Source organism: Dipodomys spectabilis, unplaced genomic scaffold (assembly GCF_019054845.1).
Source record: "Dipodomys spectabilis isolate Male_0828 unplaced genomic scaffold, ASM1905484v1 ptg000098l, whole genome shotgun sequence".
Lineage (NCBI taxonomy): Eukaryota > Metazoa > Chordata > Mammalia > Rodentia > Heteromyidae > Dipodomys > Dipodomys spectabilis.
In genome coordinates this window covers 18,237,143-18,263,830 of record NW_024870775.1, presented here as the reverse complement: position 1 = coordinate 18,263,830, position 26,688 = coordinate 18,237,143, and the positions used below count along the sequence as shown (strand labels likewise).

The following is a 26,688-nucleotide window of genomic DNA, read 5'->3' as shown; positions in this document are numbered from 1 at the left end:
GGCTCAAGTGGTAGAACATTAACCTTGAGCTGAAGAGCTGAGGGACAGCGCCCAGGCCCAGCGTTCAAGCCCCTTGACCAACAACAAAAAAAACAAAACGAAAAACATTTTGGTGTGCATTTTCTATAGCCTTTTCAGCAGTTTTAGTATGTAATTATCCTGCCTTCTGGCACTCATTCTGTCTGATGAGAAGACAGCTATTAAAAATAGTCTCACTTCAGAAAACAAGGCTTACGCGCTGGGAATGTGGCTCAGTGGTAGAGTGCTTGCCTTGAATGCATGAGGCCCTGGGTTCAATTCCTCAGTACCATATAAGCAGAAAAAGCCAGAAGTGGGGCTGCGGCTCAAGTGGTAGAGTGCTAGCCTTGAGCTGAAGAGCTGAGGGATAGCACTCAGGCCCAGAGTTCAGAGGCTTCACGACCAACCCAAAAATAAATAAATAAAATACTATAGAGAAACTATAAATGCCAAGTAAAAATTATAAGCTGGGTACTGGTGGGTCATACCTGTAATCCTAGCTACTCAGTAGGCTGAGATCGAGAATCATAGCCCAGAGAAGAAGTTCATGACCCTATTATCTTCAATTAACCACCAAAAAACTAAGTGGAGCTGTGGCTCAAGTGGTACAGTGCCAGTTTTAAGCCCCAGTACCAGCATGTTTCCTTGTTTCCTTCCTTCCTTCCTTCCTTCCTTCCTTCCTTCCTTCCTTCCTTCCTTCCCTCCCTCCCTCCCTCCCTCCCTCCCTCCCTCCCTCCCTCCCTCCCTCCCTCCCTCCCTCCCTTCTTCCCTTCCTCCCTCCTTTCCTTCCTCTTTCTTTTTGTCTTTCAAGAAAACAAAATTAAGTTTAACAGTTATTAATTACAGGCTTGTGATTCATGCTTACTGTAAAGTGGAAGTTAAAATTGTCTAAAACTTTAAGCTTAGTAATTCTGAATACTGAAATATACACCTAAGACCACATAAACAGAAAAAGCTGGAAGTGGCGCTGTGGCTCAAGTGGTAGAGTGCTACTTGAGTAAAAAGAAGCTCAGGGACAGTGCTCAGGCCCTGAGTTTAAGCCCCAGGACAGGCAAAAAAAGAAGAAAAGAAAAAGAAAATAAGGCTTGGGGCTGAGAAGGTGGCTCAGTGGTAGAGCACTTGCCTTGCATGCATGAGGTCCTGGGTTCGATTCCTCAGCACCACATAAGCAGAAAAAAAAAGCCAGAAGTGGTGCTATGGCTCAAGTGATAGTGTGCTAGCCTTGAGCTGAAGAGCTGAGGACAGCGCCCAGGCCGAGTTCAGGCCCCACAACCGGACCCCAAAAAACAAACAAACAAAAAATAAAGAAAAAAGGCTTATGAGCTAGATGTTGGTGGCTCTTGCCTAGCTACTGAGGAGGCTGAGATCTCTGAGGATCGAGGTTCGAAGCCAGTCCAGGGCAGGAAAATCCATGAAACTCCTTTCTCCAATTAACTAGAAAATAAGCTGGAAACAGATGCTTTGGAGCAAAAAAGCCCAGTGAAAACTTAAGGTCCTGAGTTCAAACCCTAAGAGTGGAGCATATAATATGTATATACACAAACCACAGGGGAGGAGGTAGATAGGAGGGGAGGGGAGGGAGAAAAAAATAAGGCTTGTGATTGTTGTCTTGTGGCCAAATACAAAAGTCAGCAGCTTTGAGAGCAAGATACCAGAAAATTAATTTTGTGATCTTTTAATACTGCATTCATTTATGGCTGTTTTCCCTAATCCTCTTAAGTTCAACAAGTTCTTCCTGGGATCTGGAAACTTACTTGTTCAAAGGCCTCTTTCACCTCAAACATTACTTTTCTTCAAGTCTATGAGGTTCTGTTGTCAGATGCCCCTCTACTTTGGGTAATCTAGAAGTGCCTACAGTTACATTATTCTTGATTTTCCAGCAATGTTATACAAACTTTTCTTCTGTGAAAGTGGAAGAACACAGCTTTGTATGTGTGTGTGTATTTACATATGTGCAGATATTTAACTTCTTTGTACTCATAAACAGTTCTAGCACTCTACCATGTGAGTCACAGTGCCACTTCCACTTCGGTCTTTTTCTGTTTAGGTGGTACTGAGGAATGCACACCCAGGGCTTCATGCATGCTAGGCAAGCATTCTACCACTAAGCCACCTTCCCAGCCCCTTTCAAAACTTTTTTGTGGGTTGGGAAGGTGGCTTAGTGGTAGAGTGCTTGCCTTACATGCATGAGGCCCTGGGTTCAATTCCTCAGTACCACATAAGTAGAAAAAGTCAGAAGTGGTGCTGCGGCTCAAATGGTAGAGGGCTAGCCTTGAGCTGAAGAGCTGAGGGACAGCACCCAGGCCCAGAGTTCAGGCCCCACGACAGACAAAAAAAAAAGGCAACTTTTTTTTAAGTGATAGACAAATACTCTTACATTTTACAGGCTCACACCTGTAATCCCAACTACTCAGGAGGCTATAAGGAGCATGGTTTGAAGCCAGCCCAGGCAGAAAAGTCCTCATGAGACTGTTATTTCCTGCTACTTGAGCCATACCTTCAGCTATTTTCTGCTTTGTTTTATTTGTGACATTGGAGCTTGAACTCAGTGCCAAGGTGCTCTCCCTTAGCTTTTTTCACTCAAGGTTAGAATTCTACCACTTGAGCCACACCTCCACTTGTGGCTTTTTGTTGGCTAATTGGAGTCTCAAAGATTTTCCTGTCTGGGCTGGCATTCAACCATGATCCTTACTTAGATCTCAGCCTGTTGAGTAGATAGGATTATAGGCGTGAGCCACCGACACCCTTTCTGTAACTTCCTTTTTTTAAAAAAGAATAAATTACTCATTCTGTGGTACTCTGCTGGTAGCAGTACAAAATGAGTCACTACATGTAACTTACTGTCTGTAGTAATTCTCTTTTCAGCTGCATCTAATCAGCTGTTGAATACAGAAGTCCTAAAGTTAATGTATTTCTTTTTCAGTTCTAAAATTTCTTTCTTTATTTTGGGGCTTGAACTCTGCCTGCATTGTCCCTGAGCTGCTTTTGCTCAAGGCTGGCACTCTACCATGTGAGCCATAGCACCACTTCCAGCTTTTTTTGTTTATGTGGTACTGAGGAATGGAACCCAGGGCTTCATGCAGGCTAGGCAAACACTCTACCACTAAGCCACATTCTCAGCCCTCTTTTTCTCTTTTAAATCTTCTAAATCTGTGTACTTTAAATTTTTTTTCTTGAGGTGCTTGGGTCAAACCTAAGGTCAGTTACATGATTAGGCAAGTATTCTACTAAGCTACATCTCTACCACTTAATATCTGCTTTATAGTCTTCTGCATTTTCAAAGTGTTTGTTTGTTTGTTTGTTTGGGGTCCGGTTGTGGGGCCTGAACTCTGGGCCTGGGCGCTGTCCCTCAGTTCTTCAGCTCAAGGCTAGTGCTCTACCACTTGAGCCACAGCGCCACTTCCGGCTTTTTTCTTTTTGCTTATGTGGTGCTGAGGAATCGAACCCAGGGCCTCAGGCATACGTATAAGGCAAGCCCTCTACCACTGAGCTACCTTCCCAGCCCCTCAAAGTGTTTGTTGAGTAATGTTTTCTCCCCCATTTTGGTGGGAGGAGGGAAGTCTGGGTGTTTTTTGTTTGTTCTTTTTGTTTGGTTCATTTAGTTGGTTAGTTTGACTATTTGTTTCTTAGTGTCATTTTTTTCCCTTTTGTAAATGGTAATCTTTGACTAAGTGCAGGTCATTATTTTTTAAATAAACATGTGGTCAAGTTGAGGCCTAACTCTAGGCATTTTGAGGTGCTGCCAGTCCGGCACTCTCATGCATATTTATGGTTTTAAGCTTTTCCTGGACTATGTAGGGGAGAGATGAACCTGAGTTTGTATTACTGCCTGGACTATGTGGGAGAGATGAGGGTGGGCTTGAACCTGAGCTTGTATCACCTCTATCACCGCCTGAGTATCTACATTGTGTTGAGGTTGAAGGGAAGGGACTAAGTAATAAAATATTACACTCTTGCCTCACTATCATATTATCTTCTTATGCCTTAGCATTTCTTTTAATCATTTATAATTTTTGTTACAGAGCTCATCTCATATGGCCTGCCATGAATAGAGGAAGAAATGTTTTCTGTAATTTGCATTTGAATATGTCCTGATACTTGTTTCTCTTTGTAGGTTCTACATGAAACATTTCCTCAACACACATTCCTTATGAATGGTCTCATTCAAGGTGTAAAGGTAAGAACAATTTTTGTGGCGTTCATAAGGAACCAAAACCAAGAATCCTTAGTAATTTAACTGAGGCTTAGAGAACAATAATCACTTGTTTTGGATATTTAAATGTAAATTTTAATTTACATTTAATGAAGGCTCTTCTCATTTTCTGGAAGTTGGTCGTCAGAAGTTCTAAAATTGAGCCTCCCTTTGGCTCCTAGGCCATGGATAAATGTTTTATTTCATAGGAGCAGAAAGCTTTTCTCTTCAGCTTGCTGCTCCTCCATTGAGTTCTCCTCTTGAATTGTCTCCCTCCTCCCCCGCCATACTTCACTTTACCTGTATTGCAGCCCTGCTCATTTTGTAGTGGGTTAACTAGTAGCCATGGTCAGTGGGGAGATTGGAGTCTCTTCCTTTTTTTTTTTTCTTAGTTATGTGACTTGGAAATCTTCTGTGAGTTAATTGTCTCTTTAAAAAATCCCGTTCCGTTTACTTGCCATCCCGAACACTGCCATTCACTAGACCCTGTGACAAGGTCTGAGGGTAAGATAAGAAGTCTCATGGACTACCTTTTCAGACTGGCTTTGAACCACAAGCCTCAAATCTCAGCCTCCTGGGCCAGGCACTGGTGGCTCACCCTGTAATCCTAGCTACTCAGGAGGCTGAGATCTGAGGATCATGGTTCAAAGTCAGCCCAGGCAGAAAAGCCCGTGAGACTCTTATATCCTAAAAACCACTCAGAAAACCGGAAGTGGCGCTGTGGCTCAAGTGGTAGAGCGCTTGCTTTGAGCTGAAGAACAGAGAGACAGTGCCCAGACCCAGAGTTCAAGCCCCACGACTGACAAAAAACAAAAAACTTCTTCTCTATGATATTAATCCAATAGAATAGACCAATAAGAATTTATAATAAAATTGTTGAAATTATATGTACAGGGTGAGGGGAGTTTGTTACCCTTCTCCCCCACAACATATATCTCCACTGTATAATGAATCTGCTTCAGTAGCTAAGAGACTAGATAAAAGAGATACTTATTGCTTCCAGTTAGGAAGAATGACTAATAGCTTACTGGCTCCAAGTGTGGGAGGGCAACTGGCAGGGGCTTGTACAAGGCCCATTGGCATGAAGGATATGGTATGTGTAAACTGCAAGTATTGTATACAGCCAAAGCACAGTTTGTGTACCTGGGGAAGAAATTTTTTTTTTTTTTTTTGTCCGTCCTGAGGCTTGAACTCTGAGCTTGGGTGCTGTCACTGTGCTCTTCAGCTCAAGGTGAGCACTCTTACCGCTTGAGCCACAGCACCATTTCCGGTTTTCTAGTAGTTTATTGGAGATAAGAGTCTCACGGACTTTCCTGCTCTTTCCTGCTCGGGCTGGCTTTGAACCGAGATCCTCAGATCTCAGCCTCCTGAGTAGCTAGGATTACAGGCGTGAGCCACCGGTGCATGGCTGGGGAAGATTTTGATGAGTGCTAGTTGTATACTATTACAGGCATTTATTAACATATCATTATAAGAATTCAAATACACTAAAGGAGAGAATAATAAATGGCCATGTACTATAAGCTGTTTCATTATTCATCTTCATTTTTGTTCCCTACCCTGTCTCAGCTATTGCTTTCCCCCATACCTTTATCTGTAGTAAAGATTTGAATGTAGCCCACAGTGACTGATAAGTAACATGGAAGCCTTTTCCTTCTGTATCGTGTTAATCTTTCTCAAACTCTAACCACCCAGTCTCAGTCAACTCTATTGTTAAAGCTTTGTTGGGATAGCCTTTACTTTGACAATCTACTACTTTTCTTGGGCTTGTCATATATACACATTTAACCCTCTTTTTTTTTTTTTTTTTGGTGGATCATGGGACTTGAACTCTGGGCCTGGGCACTGTCCCTTAGCTCTTCAGCTCAAGGGGAGCACTCTACCACTTGAGCCACAGCGCCACTTCTGGTTTTCTAGTTGTTAATTGGAGTCTCAAGGACTTTCCTGCTTGGGCTTGCTTTGAACTATGATCCTCAGATCTCAAACTCCAGAGTAGCTAGTTTACAGGTGGGAGCCACCAGCTCTTGGCTTAACCCTCTTTTTTCTCCATGTAATACCCTTGGAGACGTATAGTGTGTGTATTTAGGTGGCTTCATTGCAACAATTAATACTGAAAGTGACATGGTGTGTGTGTGTGTGTGTGTGTGTGTGTGTGTGTGTACCTACCTACTTCTATAGTGTGTATTTGGGTGGCCTCATTGCAACAGTTAATACTGAAAGTGACATAGTGTGTGTGTGTGTGTGTGTCTACCTACTTCTTAAAGTGACACAGGGTTGTGTGTGTGTGTGTGTATCTACCTACCTACCTACTTCTTAAAGTGACACAGGGGTGTGTGTGTGTGTGTGTGTGTATATCTACCTATCTACCTACTTCTTTCCTAGTATTTCCTGGAAAAGCTGCTCACGTATAGTGTGTTTATTTGGGTGGCCTCATTGCAACAGTTAATACTGAAAGTGACACAGGGTGTGTGCGTGTGTGTGTGCGCGCGCGCGCGTGCATGTGTGTGTGTGTGTGTGTGTATGTGTATCTACCTACCTACCTACTTCTTTCCTAGTATTTCCTGGAAAACAAGCTGTTCCAGCTATTTTACTCCTCTTTCTCCCCCCCCCCCCCCTTGATTAAACTTTATTACTGACAAGTACTACATCACTTGAGTCACATTCTTAATCCTTTTGCATTTAGTTTGTTTTTCAGAGAGGGCCTCACTTTTGCAGGGGCCAGCCTTACACAAAGATATGAATAGCTGGGATTACAGGTATATGTCACTATTCCAAGATCCCAATCCTTCCCTTTCAAATTTTCTTTTTTTTTGTTGTTGGTTGTGGGGCCTGAACTCTGGGCCTGGGCACTGTCCCTCACTCAAGGCTAGCACTCTACCACTTGAGCCATACCGCCACTTCCAGCTTTTTTTGCTTATGTGGTGCTGAGCAATTGAACCCAGGGCCTCATGCATGCAAGGCAAGCGCTCTACCACTGAGCCACCTTCCCAGCCCCCCCTTCAAAATTTTTTATACTTTCTCCCTGTTGTTAGGTGTTTTTTTTTTTTTTAATATCAGTTTCTGTTTAATGTTTCACATTACTACTTGAGGACCAGTAAAATGAATTGAAGCTAATATGTGAGAAAATAAGAGTCATGGGAAATTGGATCACATTCTAAATCTAATTCCATTTCTTCTCCAGGGTCTGCTCTCTTTTCTGAGTGCCCCACTCATAGGCGCTCTCTCTGACGTGTGGGGAAGGAAGCCCTTTCTCCTTGTCACAGTCTTCTTCACCTGCTTCCCTATCCCACTGATGCGAATCAGCCCATGGTGAGTGGCTTAGCCTTTCACTGTTAGTTCAGTTTTGTTTTTGTTGTTGTTGTAATTGTACTGGTCCTGGAGCTTGAACTAAGGGCCAGGGTACCTGTCTTGAATTGGGCTTAAGGCTAGCACTCTATCTACCATTTGAACCATGGCTCCACTTCTTGTCTTTTGGTGGTTAATTGGAGATAAGAGTCTCAGAACTTTCTTGCCCAGGCTGGCTTTGAACCAAGATCTTCAGATCTCGTCCTCCTGAGTAGCTAGGATTATAGGTGTCAGCCACCAGTGCCCCACCAGTCCAGTCTGTTTTGAGTCATACATGAGTCATATAATGTAGGTTGATCAACCCAACCAAAAATCTGTAATGTCCCAAATCCCAAATCTTCTGGATGCTAACATGAAACCGTAAGAGGGATGTTTCAGTATTCACAAAATTTGTTTTATGCAAATTTTGTTTTTAATGTTGTATAAAATTACCTCTAGGCTACTTGTATAAATTGTATATAAGACATGAATGAATTTTCTCTGTAGATTTTTTTCTAACCCCTGCCCCCAAGGTATCTCATATATGCAAATATTCCAAACCATGGTCCTAACCATGTCAGAAAGTAATGTCTGTACTTACTACATCCACAGAGCACTTCATTAGCATCTCAAAGCTTTTGTATCTGTGTTATTTCATCCCTTCGGTAGTACTGATAGGTATTTTGAGTAACTGCCATCATGCGTACTTTATAAAGGGGACAAAAACACATTGGAGTATTAGATCTGAATAAATTACTTAAGTGACAAAGGAAAAGATGTTTCTCAAGGCCAGCTGTTGGTGCTGTGACATAAGTGTACAGTCCTGCAGGTCAGTCCTGAATGTGTACTAACAACCTCATCCTCACCACTGTAGCTCAGTTACCTTTTCAGATCTTTTTCTTTCTTTTTCTTTTTTGCCAGTCTTGGGGCTTGAACTCAGGGCCTGAATGCTGTCCCTGAACCTTTTCTGCTCAAGGCTAGTATTCTACCACTTGAGCCACGGCACCACTTCAGGCCTTTTCTGTTTTATGTGGTACTGAGGAATTGAACCCAGGACTTCATGCATACTAGGCAAGCACTCTACCACTAAGCCACATTCCCAGCCCACAAATCTTTTTGTCAGTTCATTGCTTTGGAGCACTGAAATGAGCATAGACTTCTGTGTAGACTATAGTAGAATTCAACTGCTTCTGAACCATAATGAGAATTTCCTCCTTCAGTGTGGTAAATCCAGTGAGAGTATTTCACCTGTAATCAGTCCACTTAATTACCATCCAGAGTTTTGAATTTATATATGAGCCTTAGTTGTTTTTCTGGAGGCTGGAAGATAATATTTTGGCCAGAATTCTTATTGTTAATATGTTTTTCCAGTGTGAATATACATGCATGAAAATGGAACAGTAAGGCTTATGGAGATAGTTTTGGGAAAGGGGGATGAGAGTGAATGAGGGTAGGTCTGATTCAAGGCACATTGTTTGCGTATATAGACAATTGATGTGAATTGAAAATGGTGAAAGCTGGGTGCTGGTAGCTCATGCCTTTAATCCTAACTACTCAAGAAGCTGCAATCAGAGAATCACAGTTGAAAGCCAACCCCTAGGCAGTAAAATCTGAGAGACTCTTATCTCCAGTTAATCACAAAATGAGCAAGAAGTGGCTGGTGCTGTGGCTCAAGTGGTGGAATGCTACCCTTGAGCAAAGGAGCTCAGGGACAGTACTTTTTGGACTGGTCCAAAAAAGTTTAAAAAAAGATAGCGGACTCAGTGCTAGCATAGTTTTATATAGTAATCACGTGTTAGAGGACATAAAAACTAGGGTTTAAAATTGCTAAGCAGATGCCTTACCATTTGAGTCTTGCTCCTAGCTGTTTCATAAAATACTTTTGGTATCTGTGTCCAAAAAAACACAATGATTTTCTGATGAGTTGGAAATTTTTTATTTATTTCTTTATTTTTTGGTCCATTGTGGGGTTTGAACTCTAGGCCTGGACGCACTGCCCTGAGCTCTTCAGCTCAAGGCTAGTAGAGCTCTACCACTTTGAACCAAAGGGCCACTTCCAGTTTTCTGGTGGTTAATTGGAGATAAGAGTCTCAGGGGGGCTGGGAAGGTAGCTCAGTGGTAGAGCGCTTGCCTTGCCATGCCTGAGGCCCTGGGTTCGATTCCTCAGCACCACATAAAGAAAAAAACTGGAAGTGGCCCTGTGGCTCAAGTGGTAGAGCATTGGCCTTGAGCTGAAGACCTGAGGGACAGCACCCAGGCCCAGAGTTCAGGCTCCACGACCGGACCCCCCCAAAAAAAGAGTCTCAGGGACTTTCCTTCCTGGACTGGCTTTGAACCATAATCCTCAAATCTCAGCCTCCACTAGAATTACAGGTATGAGCCACCAACACTCAGCAAGTTAGGAGCTTTTTAATGTCTTTTAGCTAGCTACCTTAAACTTGCTTTCTTTAGGTGTTACACACTTTCTTTAGGTGTTACACACTTGTTAAGTTTTATTCCTATAAATTTTATTCTTTTCTGTTCTAATGCAAAATTGACTCTCATAATTGCTTGATTTCCTAGTTTTATTAATGTCATCAGTAAACTTACCTTTTTCTTTCCAGTTTCCTTACTGCTCTCTGCTCTTGCTAATTATATTAACTAATGAATGACAATAAGTAAAAGTGACAATCATTTTATGCATATAACAAGAATGTTGTAATGTTTTCATCATTGGATCTCAGACTAGCTTTTTTTTTGTTGGAAAATACTAATTCTTATTTTATTGAGAGGTTCTTTTTTAAAATAAAACTTAGCTATCAAAGGGCTGGGAAGGTAGCTCACTTGTAGAGAGCTTGTCTAGCATGCATGAAGCCCTGGGTTTGATTCCTCAGCACTACATAAGTAGAAAAAGCCGAAGTGGTTCTGTGACTCAAGTGGTTATAGCGCTAGCCTTGAGCTGAAGAGCTGAGGGACAGTGCCCAGACCAAGAATTCAGCCCCCCACAACCGAAAAAAAAATAGATATCAAGCTTTAAGATATTTTTAGCATTAATGAAGATAAAGGGTTTTTCTCATGAATTGTTAATGTGATTATTAGTATAATGTTTTGAATATTATATAGGATTGATGTGGGTCAAGTGGTACAAAGCCCTGAGTTTAAATTCTAGTACTACCCCCAAAGAAATCGGGTATTCTAGAATAAACCCCACTTTTGTGCTAATATTTTAAGTTTCTACACATATGTGTAGAATTGCATTAATTTTATTTTTTGGCCAGTCCTGGGGCTTGAACTCAGGACCTAGGCACTGTCTCTGAGCTTCTTTTGCTCAAGGCTAGTACTCTACCACTTAAACCACAGTGTCACTTCCAGCTTTTTCCTGTATATGTGGTACTAAAGAATAGAACCCAGAGCTTCATGGATGCTAGGCAAGCACTCTGCCACCAAGCCACATTCCCAGCCCCCATTACATTAAATTTTTGTACCCACTCTGCTTTCATGTAGGATTTTTTAAAAATAGTAATTTGTATGTTTTTTCTTAGCTAAAGCTAATTTGAATTTTTTATTCTGTTAGCCACTTTTAACATGATACCAAAAACTATACCTTTTTAAGTTCTCTTACACTTTTTCTTCTTCTAGTTCTTCATTTTTCTAGACTACATGTACTATTTGAGTAGTGACAAAATGACTGTATTTTTACTTCATCTTGAATTTATTTTTCTGTCTTTAAGTATACTATAAATCTACATGTGTAATAACTTATTTTTTTTGGTTTATAATATTTACATAATTTCTTTGATCCTGATTATGAAAGTCTTTCCTGAGTAAATACAATAATTTTTTATAGGTGGTATTTTGCAATGATTTCCGTGTCTGGAGTCTTCTCGGTCACGTTCTCTGTGATATTTGCCTACGTAGCTGATGTCACTCAGGAGCATGAGCGAAGTACTGCTTATGGATGGGTAAGATAAAAATTAACATGAAGATAACAACATTAGAAATTCACCGTAATGTGAGATTTAAAAGAAGAATAGAAACCGAACCAGACAGATACTGAATCTCTGTTGCTCTGCACCTTAGAGATTGTACAATTGAAAAGACCATTCGTAAAGTAGTTAATAATACAAAGTATAGGAAACTTTTTGATAATTTTATATTAGTCTTTCTAGTTTTGCTCAGGCATGATAATGATGTTATGGTTCTATAGGGGAAGAAAGACCTGTTAGAAGATGGCAGGGGAGAGGGGCTGAAAACCACCAGAAAACTGAAAGTGGGGCTGTGGCTCAGTGGTAGACCGCGCGCCTTGAGCTGAAGAGCTGAGGGACAGTGCCCAGGCCCAGAATTCAAGCCCATGACCGACAAAAAAAAAGTCTCACGGACTTTCCTGGCTGGGCTGGCTTTGAACTGCGATCCTCAGATCTCAGCCTCCTGAGTAGCTAGGATTACAGGCGTGAGCCACTGGTGTCCAGCTCCTTACATAACTTTTAAATCAGGTTTACTTAACATTTTCCTCTGGAAATTTTTTTTTAGAAGGTCCTTGTTTTCCACAGGAAAACTAGTCACAGAGCTGCTATACAAAGCAGAAGAGCTTTAAGGAAAAACATGGAGTCACTAGAAAAGTTTCATTCTTAGAATTTGTGTTCAACATATTTCTTATTTAAAGTCAGAAAAGGATGGCTACAGGGGTGCCCCTGGAGGCCCTGGGTGAGAATGTGCTTTCCTGTGGGGATTTGCCTACAGGACTATTTCTAGCCAATTGGAACTAGGGACCAATAGGTTTCTTCACAGATTTACCTGTAAAATCCTGAGTGATGCTATGTTTCTTGCAGGTCTCAGCCACCTTCGCAGCCAGTCTGGTCAGCAGCCCAGCCATTGGAGCATATCTTTCTGCCAGTTATGGAGACAGCCTTGTTGTGCTTGTAGCCACAGTGGTGGCTCTTCTGGACATCTGCTTCATCTTGGTGGCTGTTCCAGAATCTCTACCAGAGAAAATTAGACCAGTTTCCTGGGGAGCTCAGATTTCTTGGAAACAAGCAGACCCTTTTGCGGTAAGGTGAAACATGAAATACTGACTTCATAAGAAAATCTAAGCCAAGCAAATAAAATAGTAGATAGCCTCGCTAAGAATCTCAGTGATTGCTGATCCAATTCTTTCTCCAGTAAAAACAAGAAAGGTTTAATTTACAAGTAAGAGGCAGAGATAGTTTATGCATCAAGAATTATGTAGAGCCGGGCTGGGAAGGTGGCTCAGTGGTAGAGTGCTTGCCTTGCAATGCATGAGGCCCTGGGTTCGATTCCTCAGCACCACATAAGAAAAAAACCGGAAGTGGCGCTGTGGCTCAAGTGGTAGAGCACTAGCCTTGAGCTGAAGAGCTGAGGGACAGCGCCCAGGCCCAGAGTTCAGGCCCCATGACCAGACTCCAAAAAAAAAAAAAAAAAGAATTACGTAGAGCCTGGGCTGGGAATGTGGCTTAGTGGTAGAGTGCTTGCCTAGCATGCATGAAGCCCTGGGTTTGACTCCTCAGTACCATATAAACAGAAAAGGCTGGAAATGGTTCTGTGGCTCAAGTGGTAGAGTGCTAGCCTTGAGTAAAAGAAGCTCAGGGAGCTGGGCACTGGTGGTTCACGCCTGTAATCCTAGCTACCTACTCAGGAGGCTGAGATCTGAGGATCTCAGTTCAAAGCCAGCCTGGGCAGGAACGTCCATGAGTTATTTCCAATAAATCACCAGAAAAGGCACTGTGGCTCAAATGGTAGAGTCCTAACTAGCCTTGACAAGCTGAAGAGCTGAGGTACAGTGCCCAGGCCCAGAGTTCAAGCCCCAGGACTGGCAAAAAAAAAATAAATGATGTAGACTTTGCTAGGCACTGGTGGCTCATACCTGTAATTGTAGCTACTCAGGAGGCTGAGATCTGAATATCAAAGCCAGCCAGGACAGGAAAGTCTGTTAGACTCTTGTCTACAATTAGTCACCAGAAAACTGGAAGTGGTGTTGTAGCTTCAAGTGGTAGAGTGCTAACATTGAGCAAAAAAGCTCAGCGTCAGTACCCAGGCCCTGAATTTAAGCCCTACAACCAACAACATCAACAAAAAGAAAGAATGTAAACTTAGTTCTAAGCCAACCATGTCATAAAGGAAGAAAGAGCAAATAAATATCAACCTAATCCTTTTATGAGAATTTAGGAAGGAATTTCTTTGTTTTCATGTGTCTGTGTTTCAGGGTTTGAACTCAGCCTCACACTCTTAGCTTTTTCACTCAAGACTAATCCTCTAGCACTTGAACCATATCTCTGCTTCTGGCCTTTTGCTTGTTAATTGGAGATAAGAGTCTCACTGACTTTTCTTCCCAGGTTGGTTTCCAGTGGGGGTCCTCTCAGATCTCAGCCTCCTAAAGTAGCTAGGATTACAAGCATGGGTCAAGTCACTGGCACCAGCCATTCATTCTATCTTTTTAAATTGTTATTATATAGGTGATGTACAAAGGAGTTACAGTTAAGTAAGGTGGTAGGTACATTTCTTTTTGGACAATGTCACCCCTTCCGTTTTTCCCACCAGTCATTTAATGAAGGTGGTTATTTGAAGTGAATTCATTTTACAGATAGTAAATATACTTGGTTTGACTATAATGTGGTGGTTGTTTTTGTTTTTTGAGTCCGGTCGTGGGGCCTGAACTCTGGGCTGGGCGCTGTCCCTCAGCTCTTCAGCTCAAGGCTCGCACTCTACCACTTGAGCCACAGCACCACTTCCGGCTTTTTTCTTTTTGCTTATGTGGTGCTGAGGAATCGAACCCAGGGCCTCATGCATGCAAGGCAAGCACTCTACCACTGAGCTACCTTCCCAGCCCTTAAATGGATTTTTTTTGTGCGCTAATCTTTTGGAGGTTATGGGGGAAGTATGTCACCAAAAACATTTGGTGCTGAGGTAGAAATGTCACAATGAATTGTCTTCTTGTATAGCAAATGTATGCTAATACTGCAATTTTTTTTAAAAGTTCTGAGAAAAAGTAACTTTTTCTCACCACCACCACCACCACCCCAAAATCTGGTTTGAAATTGTTCCTGAAAGAAATGTGTACAGGAAGAAAAGAACTGGAGGCTTGATTTTTTTTGCTTCTTATCCCTGAGTTTAACTTTTAGGAACCATAGTTGTAAGAAGAAAATTCTTCAGAAATTCTTACCTAAAATACTTATGTCAGACAGTAAGAGAAGAGACTGGGGCAGGAGCAGGTGTGAATAGCCAGTTATATAGACTTCATATTTCATCAACATGAACTTCTGGATCCTACTTAAAATGTACAAATGAATTAGTGTAGTATGCAGTAAGTAGGGAGGGCTCAGTAAACATTAGCTGGAATGTCTATTGACTTTGTGTTTGTTTTCTGCTAATTCCAGTCATTGAAGAAAGTTGGGAAAGATTCTACTGTTTTACTAATCTGCATCACAGTGTTTCTTTCATACCTCCCAGAAGCTGGACAGTATTCAAGTTTTTTTCTCTATCTCAGGCAGGTGAGTAATTTTTTCCTAGTTAATTTGAACATAAAGGCTATAGAATATTGATTTGTCTAAAGATAATTTGGGGGGGTTGGGGATGTGACTCAGTGGTAGAGTACTTGCCTAGCATGCACGAAGCCCTGGGTTTGATTCTTTCGTACCACACATACAGAAAAGGCCAGAAGTGGTACTGTGGCTCAAGTGGTAGATTGCTAGCCTTAAGCAAAAGAAGCTCAGGTATAGGCCCAGAGATCAAGCCCCAGGACTGGCCAAAAATAGATAATTTGGAGGAACCACAGAAGAAAAGGAAGCATATTAACTTGCTTCTAGTTAAATACATAGAAGCTGGGCACCAGTGGCTCATGGCTGTAATCCTAGCTACTCAGGAGGCTGAGCTCTGAGGATCATGGTTCAAAGCCAACCTGAGCAGGAAAGTCCATGAGACTCATCTCCAATAAACCATCAGAAAACTGGAAATGGCACTGTGGCTTAAGTGGTAGAGCACTCTCCTTGAGCTGAAGAGCTGAGGGACAGCACCTAGGCCCAGAGTTCAAGTCCTACGATCGACAAAAAAAGAACCACCATAGATGCAAGCTTGGTGGTGCTGGTAGCTCATACCTGTAATGCTAACTACTCAGGCTAAGGCCTAAGGATTTCAGTTGGAAGTCAGCCCCAGCAAGAAAGCCTGTGAGACTCCAGTCAAGCTAGGAGAGGTGTGGCTCAAGTGGTAGGATGCTAGTAAAGAAGATACTCATTTGTGATCTGGGAAGAATATATAAAATAAGTATAAGATACTTTTTCTGTGTTTTATCGAATTTCAGTAGAGGACAAGATTTTCCTCTTGGGGGACGGGAAATACCTGCACTGGGGCTTGAACTCAGGGCCTATGCACTATTCTGAGCCTTTTTGCTCAAGACTGGTGCTCTACTACTTGAGCCACACCTCTATTCTAGCCATACCTCTACTCTGGCTTTTTGGCATTTAATTGGAGATAGGAGTCTCACAGACTTTCCTGGCTTTGAATCATAACCCTCAGTTCTCAGTCTCCTGAGTAGCTAGGATTGTAGGCATAAGCCATTGGTACCCAGCTATTTATCCTTTTTTAAAACTTAAAAATGTTTAGGCATTTCAGAGTTACTGTTAAATCAGAGGCTTACAAGTTACTACCAACCTATTTAGTATGCTCACTCACAAGAGCTTTTTAGATTGTACTTATCTCTGGGAATACCTCAGAGCCTGAGGTAATTGGGCTCCTGTGGTGATTTGCGCTTCTAATTGCTTTCTTCCTCTTTTTTTATTTATTTTTTTGGCGGGGGGGGGGGGGGGGGGTCCGGTCGTGGGGCCTGGGCGCTGTCCCTCAGCTCTTCAGCTCAAGGCTAGCGCTCTACCACTTGAGCCACAGCGCCACTTCCAGCTTTTTTCTTTTTGCTTATGTGGTGCTGAGGAATCAAACCCAGGGCCTCATGCATGCAAGGCAAGCGCTCTTACCACTGAGCCACCTTCCCAGCCCTGCTTTCTTCCTCTTTATCCTCCTCTTCCCTCTCCTCTTTTCTGTGGCTCACATGATTTTAATGGGCAACCCCTACTAAAAAAGTCACTGGCTTTGCTGAGCAGAGAATTCTCTATTGACAGTATTGAAAGACAAATCATTTTCTTTCCTATTTTTTCCCACGCCCTTGGTCATGCTCCCTCATTCTTCCTCCCTGTTTCTGAAACCAATTTCAAGAGCTTCATTGTTTCATTGATGTTGACCACATAAAGTATTCACTCTCTTCATACTCTTTTCATTACATGTAATTGTTACATTTGTCAGTTTGTGTGTTGGAGAATATTAAATATCAGTTTAAGTTGTGCCTGCTTAATTTCTCAAATCAGATTTAGATATAAATTATTGGTTATTGATTAAATAGGTTCAGCTTTCGACACTGCTCTAAACTGTCCTGAGTGATTTTATCTTATCACTTTAATAGGACAGAACATTTATTTATTCTGCATTACAGTAAAGTGTTTTCCTCCATTTCTGCAGATCATAGGTTTTGGATCCGTTAAAATTGCAGCATTTATAGCCATGGTAGGAATTCTGTCAATTGTGGCTCAGGTGAGTATCATTTCACCCGTGTGGGATTTTTTTTTTTTTGGTTTTGATTTAAAATTTTTTTTATCTTGACAGTCATAGATCCACAGGCAGCCACATGTAAACTTAGAGGGAGATACTTGTTCTGGCACAACTTACACAAGTAGAATATAACATCTAATTTAGGCCGCTGACAGGGCCTTGACTCATAACCATTCCTTTTTGATAGAATTTTGAAATCAGGATTTAAGAGCAACGTCATTCAGTTTTGTTTTTGTATATGTGCCTATCCTGGGGCTTGAACTCAAGGACCAAAATTGTATTTAATTACATCTAACTTTTAGATATTGTGGAATTAGCCAGGAGAATGTGTCAATGTTAATGTCAGTGGTGGAAAGTAGAACTGTTCCACACTCTGCTGTCTGCAGAATCAGCTACAGAATCAAAGGCAGTGCTTGTGTCCCTTTTATCATGATTGTGCTCGGGTGTGTTTACTGTGCCTTTTAGGGCTGCCTGGAGGTAATTGCTGAGCAGATGTTCTTTGATTTGGAAGAAATGAAAAGTTGCAGAATGGTTTCTCCTAAATACTAGAATCAACCAGGCTCATGGGAGTCACCAAGGCAAAGGCCTTTTTTATTGTTTTGGCTTTGACTAAATCAGAAAATGCAAATTATTCTAAAACTTTCAAGCGCCTAACTTTTGTTTTTTACCTCTTGGTTAGCTAGTTCAGAGGCTTCTTTTACCCTAATCCATTTCAGAGTATCCCATCTAGTTATTAAGTAGAATATGTATTTATTAAAATCAAACCAGTTCCAACTTAAGAAAACTGTTGGAAAATTGTTCATCTCTAGCAAAATTCATATCTTCTATAAATGGTCAGCATATTTACTTCTCATCCATAGTTAAGTGCTTATTCATTTCTCCAGAGACACTGGGATGTGTCCCTCGGTCATGATAACCAGTGAATGGCAGTGAAAACCTGTTGGGGCCAAAGCATCTGTCAGACACTTGTCAGGAAAAGGCCCCAGGAAAAGGCTCCACCCAAGTTCTAGGTCTATGCTGTGGCTTCAGCGAAGATACATCTGTACTGTCTGGCCTCTTGAGGCTGTGGAGGGAGATAGCCATATAGACCCTCAGTCATTAGCATTAGGAAGCAGGTTTCCTCACGAAGATTACATTCTGAATTTGAGATTGCATTCCACATGTTTTTTTTTTTGTTTTGTTTTTTTACTGGTCCTAGGGCTTGAACCCTGAGGTTTTATTTGCTCAAGGCTAGTGCTCTACTACTTGGAGAGCTACAGCTTCACTTCCAGCTGTTTTGGAGTAGTTCATTAGAGACAGTCTCTCGGGCCTTTCTGCCTGGGCTGGTTTTGAACCACAATCCTCAGATCTCAGCATCCTGAATAGCTAGGATTGTAAGTGTGAACCACCAGCACCCAGACTATTAAAAATGTGTTGTGTTCACATGGGTTCTCACTTGCCTCCTTTCCTTTGCAGACGGTCTTTCTTAGCATTTTGATGAGGTCACTGGGAAATAAGAATACCGTCCTCCTTGGCTTGGGCTTCCAGATGCTCCAATTGGCCTGGTATGGTTTTGGATCTCAGGCCTGGTAAGCCTCACCATTAGATTCTTGTACATTACCAAACTTGGTTTGTCCTTGAGATACTCAGGCTTGTTAAGCAAGATGAGAAGCAAAAGGTTATTTCACTGGCTTGGTGTGTTGGACATTTCAGAAACCTTCAGGCTAAATTTATGTTGGGCAAGGGTAGAGCTAGATAATCTAAGGTGACAATAAAATAGAATGCTGGCACTGAATCAATCATTGCTTAATTGAATCTGTCCCTCTTCCCCAGCCCTCCCATAGAACCCCATGTCTGCATTTGTAATTTTTTTTTAGGGATATCACATATAGTCAAAACAAAAGGAGAAGTGAAAGTGATTGATTATGGCATAACCAAATGGCCTTAGCAATAATATGACCATGAGACAGCATTGGAGTCACTTCAGAACCAACCATGTGTATTCTAAGGCAGTTTTTAGTACTCACATTTTTAGATTTCCATCAACATCAAGGAACAAATAGAATATTGAGCTCCATTTTGTTGTGTGGCAAACTTCCTGTTGGGCCTGGTTGCTAAATCTTGGAGAACCTGTATCCCTTGTAGATACCAGAGCTAGTCCTGGCTTTGCATGTGTAAATGGAAGTTAGGATATAGTTGTTAGGTTAATTGGGCAGCAAACATGAGACAATTGGACAAATTACCTTTCTGTGTGGTATTTTGCCTAACATTAACTTGGTTGATGCTTTATGTTTTTTATTTTGGACCTAGGAAGTTTGGTTCAGGAGCTTATTTAGTCAAACTCTTAGTATAGTTAGTGTTAAAAAGACTTATGTCATCATAGTTTTCTTTCACAGTAAAGACCATCCCCAAGGAAGTATGACCCAGTGGGGAACAGATAATCACTCATCTCATTAAGAAGAGGAGGCACACTGTATTGCCAGGACTAACCTTGGAGAAGTAGAAGAGTGATAAAGTCAGTAGAGAAACGAAGTATAGAAATAAAAAGGCCCCTTAAGGTGAAGGTCCTGTGTGGTGGTACATACCTGTAGTCCCAGCTATTGGAAAGGTGGAGGCAAAGAAAGTCACTATTTGAGGCCAGTGTAGGCAAATGTCAGTAAGAACCTATCCCCAAAACGTGCCTATTGTAGTGACTACACTAGGCTTGTGTTGGGGATAGGACATATGACTGTGGTCCTAGGCACTTGGGAGATGGAGGTAGGAGGAACGCAGTTTGAGGACAGGCCTTATCCATCCAGGAATTCTGGTTCGAGTCTGCTACCCCAGCTGTGAAAGAGGTAGAGGTAGGAGAGTAACAGTCTTTGGAACATGAGAAAACAAAAGGCATTTGAAATTGTTGCTAACTAAATTGTGAACCATAAGCTTCTTGGGACCTTACCATAACTGTCTTGTCTTTTAGGATGATGTGGGCAGCAGGGACTGTGGCCGCTATGTCCAGCATCACATTCCCAGCAGTCAGTGCCCTAGTATCTCGGAATGCAGAGTCGGATCAGCAAGGTGAGGTCCAAGTTGTTGCAATTTCCTCCTTCAGCTAGGGCTTCCTTGCCTAAATCCCTGGGTTCTCACATGGACAGTAGGAGGTGGCAGGCAGCACTGGGGTCCCTGCTCCAGTGAATAACCATACCTATTTCCTTTCTCAACTGAAAGCGATTGTGTTCCTTTTTGTTTATACTTATTCTTCACACACACAAAAGCGCAGATTACTAAGAATTAGGAATTACCCGTTTTCCTTTTCAAGGAGGGAGGGAGGGAGAGAGAGAAGCATGTGCTGTTACATGAATTCAGTGGTCTAGACGCTGTCCCTTAGGTTTTTGCTCAAAGCTGACAGTCTACTGCTTTGAGGCACACCTCTACTTTTTGCTAATTTGAAGTGAGTTTCATGGACTTTTCTTCCTAGACTGCCTTCAAATTGGAATCTTCAGATCTCAGCCTCCTAAATAGCTAGGATTATAGGTGTAACCCACCAGCACCTGGCACTTTTCCAGTTAGACTTCCTTTGCCTGTACTATACCGTGTATATTATATATGTCCACGTAGATGTTTTCATGTATGTGCATATATACATAGTGTATGTGTGCATGATGTGATTATCTAATTTATGGGATAAAACAGAAGCGTCTTGTATACACTAGGCAAGAGCTCTGTACTAAGCTGCAACTCCAGCCTTATGAGGAATTTAATAATTGAGTGCTGTTCATTGCTAATCTTTTTTTACATCAGAATTGGCCATTTTAGGGGCTGGGAATGTGGCTTATCAAAAAAGTACTTGCGAAGCATGCATGAGGCCTTGGGTTTGATTCCTCAGTACCACCTAAACAGAAAAGGCCAGACGGGGCGCTGTGGCTCAGGTGGTAGCTTTAAGCAGTGTTGCTTTAAAACACACACACACACATACACACACACACACACACACACACACTAGTTTTGTATGCCACCCCGGCTGCATTACACACACACACACACACACACACACACACACACACACACACACACACACACACACACACACACACACACACACACACACACACACACACACACACACACACACACACACACACACACACACACACACTAGTTTTGTATGCCACCCCGGCTGCATACATAGCTCAGCTGGCTGTGTTAGGTGTGAAGGTTCGAGTCCTCCATGGAGGCCCGTCCTCTTGTCACTACACAGAATTTGTCACATTAGTATGGATGTTTTAAAATACCAATGCACAAAACTTGCAATGTATCATATTAGGCTAAATTCTATTTGATCATTGTCAACAGAGAGAGAACCAGTTCACATTATGGTTCAAGCTCATTTTTTACCTGCCACTTTAGAAAGTAGATAAACCTACATATTGGCACTTTGGGAACTTTTCGGTACTGTCTGCATTGAGGTGGAGGTAGATGCAGCTGGCCCTGATAGAGGAGGTTGCTGCTCCGCACATGCTATCAAAAAGGAAATCTGTGCAGAGCAAGCCACATTGAATGGCACAACAAAACCAAGAAAACGTTAGTGTTGGGGGCAAAATACTTTTAGTCACTTTCCTCAGAGTGCAGCTTGGGTTTTAGGAGTGTGCCGATAAGCTTCACATCTTGAGATGCTTTTCTGAGACCATCTCCCTCTTTGTTTTGGTGTAGGAGTTGCACAGGGGATCATAACTGGAATACGAGGACTGTGCAATGGCCTGGGACCAGCTCTGTATGGGTTAATATTCTACATGTTCCATGTTGAACTCAGCGAGCTCGGCCCAGAGCTGAATTCTGATGATGATGCCCTACAGGTAATTTGGTGGTGCTATTTTGTAACAGTGGTTACATCCAATTTTGTGGCCTTAAAATATTTTTGCCTGTATTTGCTATTGTATTTGACAGCAGTTAAACTCTGTTTATTGCTTTGGAGGTTGGAGAGGAGTCATTTCATAAATTTATCATATTATCAAAGACAACTTGCCTTAAATTTAGGTTCTGTTTTCACCTACAGAATCACTCTGGTGATGTTATTCTGCCTAAGCACAGGCTAAATGAAATATGAAAAGTTCTAGAAATACTTAAAACTGAAGTTAGGGTGTTTTCTGTTTTGTGCCAGTACTCAGGGCCTGAGCAATGTTCCTTAGCTTTTTCACTCAAGACTGGCATTCCCAGTTGAGGCACAGCTCTACTTCTAGCTGTTTGCTGGAGATAGATATCTATATATCTATAGATAGCTATATATATATCTATATATAGATATATCTATCTATCTATATATATCTATATCTATATATCTATATATAGATATATCTATCTATATCTATCTATCTATATATATAGATAGATATATCTAGATCTATCTATATATATCTATATCTATATATATATCTATATATAGATATATCTATATATATCTATATATATATCTACACATATATATATAGATATAGATATATATCTATATATATCTATATCTATAGATATATAGATATATCTATAGATATAGATATATAGAGATATAGAGATAGAGATATAGAGACAGAGATATAGATATAGAGATATAGATATATTCTTTACTGTCCCAGCTGGCTTCCAATTACAATTCTCAAATCTCAGCCTCTTAAGCAGTTAGGATTACAGGCTTGAACCACCAGCGCCCAGCTAGCTTTTCTGTTTTTGTTTTAAGAGAGATTAAATATAGATTTCTCTACAAGACTAGAATTTTTATGTCTATTTATCTGTGAAGTTATAAAATGAGATTATAGATAAGCACTTGCTGCTTTTATAGGCTTATAGGATTGAGCCAATTAGTATAGTAGAAGCAGGCACCTTGGCTCAAATCTATAATCCTGGCTACTTGGGAGGCATAGCTTAATTTCATAAGACGCCCCCTCCCCAGCTCCCAACCAATGTCTGGCTATGATATTAAGCCCCTGTCATTTCCCAGCCACTCTAGGAACCGAAAATAGGATCATAGTCTTGGCTGGTCTGGGCATAAAGCAAAACCCTAAAAAAACCTAAACCAAAAATTGCAAAGGCAAAGCTGGGTGCTTTGCTTAGAGTCCTAACTACTCGGGAGGCTGAGATCTGGGATTGTGGTTCAAAGCTAGCTGGGAAGTCCATAAGACCCTTATTTTCAACTAACCACCAAAACAGGAAGTGGAACTCAAATAGTAAGTGCTAGCCTTTAGGCATTTTAAAAAAAAGTTCAGAAACAGTACCTATGTCCTGAGTTCAAGCCCCACAGGGCCTACACCAAAGAAAGAAAAAAAATTATCAATGTACAAAGGGATTGGAAGTGTGGCTCAAATGGTAGAAACTTTACCCAGAAAGCAAGAGGCCCAGAGATCAAGTATCAATACTGCCCCCCAAAATTAATAGTACAGAAAGTAGTAATAAGTTACTGTGTTGTAGCTCAAACTCTAAACTTTGCTATAGAGTTGTTACTTTCATTTAATAGATGCTTTCATTTAATATATACTTTCATTTAATATATGCTTATGAGAAAATGCTCACTTTTTCATGATGGTTTTTTGGGAGGTGGTCACCCAAGACTGGGTATGGTAGTACCTGCCTTTGATCCTAGGATTTGGAAGGTGGAAATAGGAGGATCAGAGTTCAAGGCTCTACAACAATGACAATTTGCCTTGTGAAGGTTAAAATGTGTGTGACTTTAATTATCACTATTCTGTGACATTTATGTAATCAATCTCAAAAAAAAAAAAGTTCAAGCATAACCTGGGTTATAAATGAAACTGTCCCACCAGGTACTAATGGCTCACGCTTATAACCCTAACTACCCAGGAGGCTGAGATCTGAGGATCGAGGTTCAGAGCCAGCCTGGGCAGGAAAGCCCTTGATTGAGATTCTTATCTCCAATTAACTGCTAGAAAACTGGACATGGTGCTGTGGCTCAGAGTGGTAGAGCACTACCTTGAACAAAAAAAAAAAGAGCTCAGGGACAACACCCGTGTCCCCCATTTCAAGCCCCATGGCCAACAACAACAAAACTACCCCAGAAGAAGGAAAAGGAAAAAACCCTAATCAAGTTCTGTTTCCATTTGTTTTCTACATCTTGCAGAGAGCTCTCATCCCAGGCCCACCATTTTTATTTGGAGCATGTATAGTTCTGGTGTCTTTTCTGGTTGCCTTATTCATCCCTGAATACCGTAAGGCCAATGGAGTTCAAAAACATAACAACATTAGTGGCAGCCTGAGCACTATCCCCGACCGGGGCAGTGATGAGGACATTGAGCCACTGCTGCAAGACAACAGCATCTGGGAGCTCTCCTCTTCTGAAGAGCCTGGGAACCAGTGCACTGAGCTGTGACTCAGCAGACACAGCCTCTGAGAGCCCTGCGGGAGCCATGCCACTGGAGACTTCATGGTGCTGGAGGGGCGATGCTAGCAGCAGTATCGTTCCGGCCAAGTTTAATAAGTGACTCCTTCTCTTCATCTCTCTGCCCTCCTCTTCCTGTCTCTTCTGTTCTTTTTCATTCTGTTTGTACATACTTCTCTGCAAATGATGTGTACCTAACAAGGTTACCTGGAGTCTATACTGAACTCAAATAGAAAGTCCTGTCTCTGCTAGAAAGGATGGCTTTTCTTTCATAACCGGTGAGAGTGACAGCAGCCTCTCCATGCTTTTCAGTAGAGTTGCAAGAATAGCAGAACTGCCATCTTGGGTAAGATTTCAGGTAGAGTCCTTCCTTCTTTCTTGGAATTATTCCTGGTTAGCTCATAGGTGTGGATGAGTGCTACTCGGTATCAGGGATCTGTTGCCTTTGTCCAAAGGTCAAATGAAAACCTAGTTTTACTCTTCCTTCTTCTGCTTGTCTAAACATTAGTAATACTGGTCTGTGGTGACCTTTACCAGATAAAGGAAAGCTTTTTTACAGTTTCAAATCATGTTGTACTTAAGAACTTGGATTCCTGGACCTGGGGTCCTGGCGGGATCCACAGTCATTTTTACAAAAGAAAAACAAATTGTGTTGAGCCAGGTGTAGTGGCACATGGCTATAAGCTCAGCTATTCAGGGGACTGAGGCAGGGAGGGTCATGAATTTGGGGCCAGCTTAGTAAGACCCTTATCCCATCCCCCCAAAAAAGAGTCTTCAAACATTTTAACAGCAACAAAGAAATTGGAGTCTCATCTAAGTCTTTTAACAAATTGAGGAGTCTTGAGAGAGGTTGAGTTTCTATCTTCCAAGTTTAGACTTAGAATATGTGATTTCTATTTGCTCCTTCCCACATCCCCACGTGCTGTGGCATCACACTCCTGCCTTAACTGCTGTGTATGCGCATTTTGTCCCCAGTCTGTGTCTCAGTCTGCTTAGCTGACTTGAATCTCATGGGAATACGCACATAAGTTCCTTTCTAATATATGAGGGTTTAGTGAAACTCTGTTTCACAATAAGTGTCTTGCTAATTTTTTGAGATGTTTTATGGACAAAGAAAACTTTACAGATTTATATGTATTTTGCTGCATAGTAAATGGACCATTAACTAGGGCCTACCTTTAACAAAGCACTCCTTTGAACGTTTTATAGGTATGAAATACATGTAGATATTTGTAAGGGTTTTAATTTTTTTTGATGGGGTACTCTGTAAATCTTGTATTTATAAATGTAATGAAGGTATTGTCAGAAAAAATATATATACAACTTTTATAAAGGATTGTGTACTGACTGAATACATTTAAAAGAAAATATATTTTGAAACCTGTTCTGCCAGGGACAGAGATAACATATCTTTTTACAATGCTGTTGGTTTTTAGGTTAAGCTTCCTAATGCATAATAAATTTACAATGGATACTTTTATGTCTTTTGTGTTTTCTTTACAGTATGTCTAAACATTTTGTAATTAATAATTTAGGGGTAAAAGCTGGAAAATTGCTAAAGTGCACCTTCTTTCCTGTTTATCCCAAATAAAATCAGTTCACTATTTAATACACCTCAGAGTTAAATTTTCATCAGTACAAAGCAACCACTATATACACATAAAGTACTTATCTCATAATTTCCCTGGATTATCCAATGTGCAATGCACGATTCCAAAAACAATAATTTGGGGCAAGTATACATGAACTGAAAAATCACAAGTTCAAATCTTTAAAGCTTGTTCTTAAATTCATAGGACATGCAGGTCATTTTTACTTCAGTAAGATGTTGTATTGTCCATCTGATTATCAGATTACCTTAGTATAAAAAAATTATGAGATGCCAATTCAAAGTTCTCTATTTCTTAATGGCTGAATAAGATCATTACAAGCAAGTTTGTTTATATTCTGCTGAAGACTTCGGTATAGTCTCAGCACATAACTACCCAAGCTCCAAGGACCTATCAGGTTAAACGATAGCATAATATTTTATTATTTATTCATTTATTTTTGTCGGTGGTAGGGCCTGAACTCTGGGTCTGGGCACTGTCCCTCAGCTCCAGCTCAAGACTAGTGCTGTACCACTTGAGCCACAGTGCTACTTCCGGCTTTCTCTGTTTATGTGGGGCCGAGGAATCATGCCCAGGGCCTCATGCATGCAAGGCAAGCACTCTACCACTGAGCCACCTTC

At 41.3% G+C, this 26,688-nt stretch overlaps 1 protein-coding gene across 1 annotated transcript in view; it reads left to right on the top strand.

The window, feature by feature from the left end:
* Positions 1-25,938, top strand: part of Mfsd14b (major facilitator superfamily domain containing 14B) — a 49,179-nt gene extending 23,241 nt beyond the window's left edge. Inside the window, exons 3-12 of the mRNA XM_042686839.1 lie at positions 4,133-4,195; positions 7,392-7,519; positions 11,361-11,475; positions 12,343-12,561; positions 14,905-15,018; positions 17,030-17,101; positions 18,575-18,687; positions 20,058-20,155; positions 21,788-21,930; positions 24,201-25,938. Coding sequence (XP_042542773.1) covers positions 4,133-4,195; positions 7,392-7,519; positions 11,361-11,475; positions 12,343-12,561; positions 14,905-15,018; positions 17,030-17,101; positions 18,575-18,687; positions 20,058-20,155; positions 21,788-21,930; positions 24,201-24,449 — 1,314 coding nt within the window. The 3' untranslated portion in view covers positions 24,450-25,938. The remainder of the gene's footprint in view (positions 1-4,132; positions 4,196-7,391; positions 7,520-11,360; positions 11,476-12,342; positions 12,562-14,904; positions 15,019-17,029; positions 17,102-18,574; positions 18,688-20,057; positions 20,156-21,787; positions 21,931-24,200) is intronic.
* Positions 25,939-26,688: the final 750 nt, after the last annotated feature.